Below are 5,393 nucleotides of genomic sequence, written 5' to 3' on the forward strand. Positions count from 1 at the left end.
TGACCAGATGCTGGCTGATGTTACCTCTTGCCACACAAGGAATGCGAGCTATAAAATTCAATTGGAAGAGTTTTTACTTTGCATGTGATGGGCTGTAGTGACATTGCCTCTGAAATCATACGTCTGCTGCTGTGTCTTTAAAATGAAATTGACATCAGATGGGTGCATCATCGATCTGCTTCCTCCTGCACGCCCCCGACTGGGGAATCTAGCCCACAACCCGGGCATGTGCCCTGACCCGGAATCCAACCATGACCTCCTGGTTCATGGGTCCACCCTCAACCACGGAGCCGCCCCAGCTGGGCTCTTCTTCTTCTTTTAAATCATGAAGCATGTTAGCTGATGACCTGTTTTCTTTTTTTCCTGCCTACAAAGGGCTGCTCAGTTTCTACGGAAAATGGCAGACCCACAGTCCATCCAGGAGTCGCAGAACCTGTCCATGTTCCTGGCCAACCACAACAAGATCACACAGGTGAGGCTCAAGCTCTCCTGCTCTGGCTGATGGGGTGCATGGCTGGGGCTCCGGGGGACAGAGGACCTGGAGCAGGTGGTGGCATGGGGCTCCCCTCTTCCAGTCTCTGCAGCAACAGCTTGAAGTCATCTCTGGCTACGAAGAGCTCCTAGCGGACATCGTGAACCTGTGCGTGGATTACTACGAGAACAGGATGTACTTGACGCCCAGCGAGAAACACATGCTTCTCAAAGTACGCGGTGGGGATGGCTGTTGAGGGCCCCATGGAGGAAGAGACACAGGAGGGCGGGACAGGCAGGATCTGGCCAACAGGCTGTGCTTTGTCTGCGATCCTTTCGTCAACCTTTTTAAAAAATATATATATATATTTTTATTGATTTCAGAGAGGAAGGGAGAGGGAGAGAGGGATAGAAACATCAGTGATGAGAGAGGACCATTGATGCTGCCTCCTGCACACCCCCTACTGGGGATCGAGCCTGCAACCTGGGCCTGTGCCCTGACCGGGAATGGGACCGTGACCCGGTCCCCAGGTCGACGCTCAATCACTGGGCCAGGGCTGAAATGCCTTTTCTGGAGAAAGAGTGAAGTGTCGTTTCTGTAGGTGCTTGTGGGCAGTTAACCTTGTGGGTCTGAGCTTTCCATGCCACTGTGTGCTTTTTCAGGTCATGGGGTTTGGTCTGTACTTGATGGATGGGAGTGTCAGCAACATCTATAAACTAGACGCCAAGAAAAGAATAAACTTGTCCAAAATCGACAAGTTTTTCAAGGTGAGTGAGTGACATTTCTATAGACGTGTGACCGTGACGGGTCTTGGGACATGGTGCCTGCACCCTCCCCGCCTTCCCACACAGGCTCTGCCGGGCTGTGGTCTCGAATGAAGGGGACCACGCCTTGTGTCCCTTGTCTGGCTGGTCACTCAGTTACACTTGTCCCTGTGGGTGCCCGCAGCTGCAGTCCTTAAGCTTCCTCGTGAGGTCGCCATCGGATGGTCACACCAGCTTCTGTTGATCCATTCTGTCGTGATGGGCATGTGGTGGTTTCTGGGTTCTCGCTGGTGTGAACGGGACTGCTCAGATTTAGGGACATCTGCACATTTCTGTTGGACGTGAACCCAGGGATGGGATTGGAGTCATGAGCATAAAGGTTTTCAGTGTGTGTAGATACAGCCTAACAGCTCTCCATGGGCTGCGCTGCTTTGCAATGAGTGAGCGTTCCCCTTGTTCCACTTCCTCGCCAACCCCTTTAGAAGGGGGGCCATCTGCAGGCTGGGCGTGTCATTGCGCTCTTTGGGCCTCTGATGCCTTAGCCCTTTGTGTGCTTCATGAAACGTCACTTGACATTTCTTGGTTTTCCCTGTTCGGTTGTTTCTGCACGTATTCTAGGTGCATGTGCCCCAAAATGCAGCCATTCCCCTACGTGGCTCTCCTTTCACTTTCCTAAAGGTGCCATTTGATGACTAGAGGTTCTTCGTTTTATTGTAATCCAATGTGTGCATCTTTAATGTCTACTTTAGGGAATGTTTCCATACAGTAGGCTCATGTGTTAGCTTTTGGACACATCACCACTCCTTTTCCATCTAAACCTATAGTTTCCCTTAGAACTGGTCTCTGTATGGCGTGAGGTAGGGGTTGGCATTCTTCTCTCTCTCTCTCTCTCTCTCTCTCTTTGTGATTCTTTTTTTTTTTTAATAATATATGTTTATTGATTTCAGAGAGGAAGGGAGAAGGGAGTGATAGAAACATCAACGATGAGAGAGAATCATGGATCAGCTGCATCCTGCAGGCCCACTACTGGAATCGAATCTGGGACCATTCAGTACACAGGCCGATGCTCTATCCACTGAGCCAAACCAACTAGGGTTCATTGTGATTCTTTAATATCTTTATTGATTTTAGAGAGAGAAGAAGGGAGAGGGAGAGAGAGATAGAGACATCAATGATGAGAAAGAATCATCGATTGGCTGCCTCCAGATCACCCCCTACTGGGGATCGAACCTGCGACCCTTTTGTGCATGGAACCACAGTCGACCAACTGAGCCCCACTGGCCAGGGCTAGGGGTTGACATTCTTGGATTTTTTTCTCCATATGGATAACTAGCTGACCTGTCCTTTCAGTGCAGAGACCACCTTTTCACACATTGTTCCGTGTTTCGTGGGTCATAAACCAGATGTCTGTCTGTGGCTCTGTCTTAGGTCCTCTGTCCTGCCCCACTGGTCTCCATCCATGCTCCAAGGCCACACAGTCCTAGTGGCTGTGGCTTCCCAGTAGAGTAGGTCTGCTCACCAGGAAGTCTTCAGTTATGTTCTTCGAGATTTTCGTGCGTATCATCCCTTCACCTTTCAAAATGCATTTTAGAACTGGCTTGTGATCGCCACACATGCTCACCACTCGTAAAACACCTTCCTCGTGGAATATTGTTTGGGATTCCATTGCATGTACAGATTCATTTAGGGAGAATGAACTTTGTTAAATTACCAAGTCTTCCAATACGTGAACCTGATGTATTTCTCCATTCACTTAAAACTTTAAAATGTTCTCCAGAATTTTTGGTAGTGTTTTTGCTTAGAGGTATCGTCTATATTTTGTTTAATGTATTCATACATAATTTTTTTTATTTTTGGATGCTTTTGCAAATTCTTTAAATTTTCATTTTCTAGTTGTTGCTAGTATGTAGAAATGCAGTTGAATTTTTTATGACCATAGATCTAACCAAAGTCAGATTAATTTCCATATTTAAAATGATTTCATGAATGTTGGCACTTGTATTTTGTTCTTGAAGTGAATGTAGAACAAAAAGTGTTCACCACTTTTTTTGCACTAAATGATTTGCAGAGAATGCTGTTAACCAACAGTAACCAATGGCTGTTCGCTCACGTAGTTATACGTTTGGTCACTGAACATACATGCTGACCCTATTTTTTTCCTTTGAATGCAGCAACTCCAGGTGGTCCCACTGTTCGGTGACATGCAGATCGAACTCGCAAGATACATCAAGACCAGCGCCCACTACGAGGAGAACAAGTCTCGGTACGAGTGCGAGCTGCCCAGTAGAATGTTCTGAGAGGTTCCTGTTGTCGTCGTTTTGTGTTTTGTTTTTTTAAGAGAGGGAGAGAGAGACAGAAACATCGACGTGAGAAAAGAACAGCTATTGGCTGCCTCCCCTACATACACCAACTGAGGATCAAACCCACAACCTAGACAGGATATGTTTTCCATTGCAGGGACGGATGGAGGGAGAGGTAGAGAGAGAGAGAGAGAGAGACCTATGTGAGACACATCAATGGGTTACCTCTCGAATGCTCCCCAGTCGGACCTGGGCTTTAACCTGCAACCTAAGTACGTACCCTTGGCCAGGAGTTTAACCCACAACCGTTTGGTATGCAGGCCGATGCTCTGACCATTGATGCACACTGGCCAGGGCTAATTTGATCTTTCCATCACAGTTGACATTCAGCATGACTTTGCATTGTTTTCCGGGGTGCAGCATGGTGGTGACCTAATCATATACTTCACAAAGGGGTTCCCCTGATATGTCCAGCACCCACCTGGCACCACACACAGTTAGCACAACGTGACTGACTGTATTCCCTGTGCTGCACTTGGCATCGCCGTCAGGAAGCAGTTTGGTGACGAAGGAGAAATTACGATGACTTTTTAAAAACAGGCGGGAGGGGAGCAGGCGACCCTCCGGTGACCCGCTCCCCTCCCGCCAGGTGGACGTGCACGTCTTCCAGCAGCAGCCCCCAGTACAACATCTGTGAGCAGATGATCCAGATCCGAGAGGACCACATGCGCTTCATCTCCGAGCTGGCGCGCTACAGCAACAGCGAGGTCGGCAGGCCAGCCCTGGGGCCTTACTGTGAATGCAGGACCCACCTCAGCTGCAGCCGACACGCAGCTTAGAGAAAACTAGGTTTACCACTCACAGTCCTGCAGGGCACCTGGCCCTGGGGGTCACACACGAGATCACAGGGGGCGAGAGCGGCCGGGAGGGGCTGTGGGCTGTGGGTGTAGCAGGTGCCTCTTCATCAGCGAACTGCAGGCTTAGGGGTTAGGACAGCGGGTAAGGGCCCTGGACGCTTCAGTGCTCAGGCTGAGGCGCTAACCACTAGTGGCACTGGCCAGGGCTCAGATGGGTCGTGTGCCCCATTGTGTCACATTTCTGGGCCAGGGCCCTTGGGGTGGGTTCCTAGAGCGGGTTTGATGGGACGGGGGGACTCGGCCAGATTTCTACATGTGGGACGACTTCTCGATGCTCCTTGATGCTCCAGGTTGTCACAGGCTCCGGCCGCCAGGAGGCCCAGAAGACAGACGCCGAGTACCGGAAGCTCTTCGACCTGGCGCTGCAGGGCCTGCAGCTGCTGTCCCAGTGGAGCGCGCACGTGATGGAAGTGGTAGGCGCCCTCGCTCGCTTGCCAGGAGGCGGGAACACCGGGAACCTGGAGAGCGTCCTCCCCTCCCCAACCCCCCAGGCTCATCAAGAAATGGACTCAAGGATATTTTTCCTGCATTAACTTTGGTTCTTGGATCAAAATTGGCTTTTTATTTTGGGGCCTAGAAATAAGGTTATATGTCAATTTAAATGGAAGACAATTCAACATACGTTTCATGCACCTGTGTTACAAATCAATGGCCTCATCTGTTGGCATTGATAGCCTTTAAATTGTAACGTTACGATATTTTTAAAAAAATATTTTTATTGATTTCAGAGAGAGGAAGGGAGAGAGAGACATCGATGTGACAGTGAAACATCGACCAGCCGCCCCTTGTAGGCCCCAGTCCTGCCCATGGCTTTCTGCCCGGGTGACCTTCCATTCCTGGCTTGTCCTTCCCACTGCCCCTGTCTGTCTGCCTGTCCTTCCCACTGCCCCTGTCTGTCTCCCTGTCCTTCCCGCTGCCCCTGTCTGTCTGCCTGTCCTTC

The 5,393-nt window shown here is 50.0% G+C and overlaps 1 protein-coding gene across 2 annotated transcripts in view; it reads left to right on the top strand.

Annotated features, from left to right (window-relative positions):
- CYFIP1 (cytoplasmic FMR1 interacting protein 1) overlaps window positions 1-5,393 on the top strand; it is a 31,403-nt gene that overhangs the window by 4,506 nt on the left and 21,504 nt on the right. For both annotated transcript variants that reach the window (XM_006753469.2, XM_006753468.2), the window contains exons 6-11: window positions 376-472; window positions 576-704; window positions 1,135-1,239; window positions 3,408-3,499; window positions 4,186-4,303; window positions 4,744-4,866. In XM_006753469.2, coding sequence (XP_006753532.1) covers window positions 376-472; window positions 576-704; window positions 1,135-1,239; window positions 3,408-3,499; window positions 4,186-4,303; window positions 4,744-4,866 — 664 coding nt within the window. The remainder of the gene's footprint in view (window positions 1-375; window positions 473-575; window positions 705-1,134; window positions 1,240-3,407; window positions 3,500-4,185; window positions 4,304-4,743; window positions 4,867-5,393) is intronic.

Source organism: Myotis davidii, unplaced genomic scaffold (assembly GCF_000327345.1).
Source record: "Myotis davidii unplaced genomic scaffold, ASM32734v1 scaffold811, whole genome shotgun sequence".
Taxonomy (NCBI): domain Eukaryota; kingdom Metazoa; phylum Chordata; class Mammalia; order Chiroptera; family Vespertilionidae; genus Myotis; species Myotis davidii.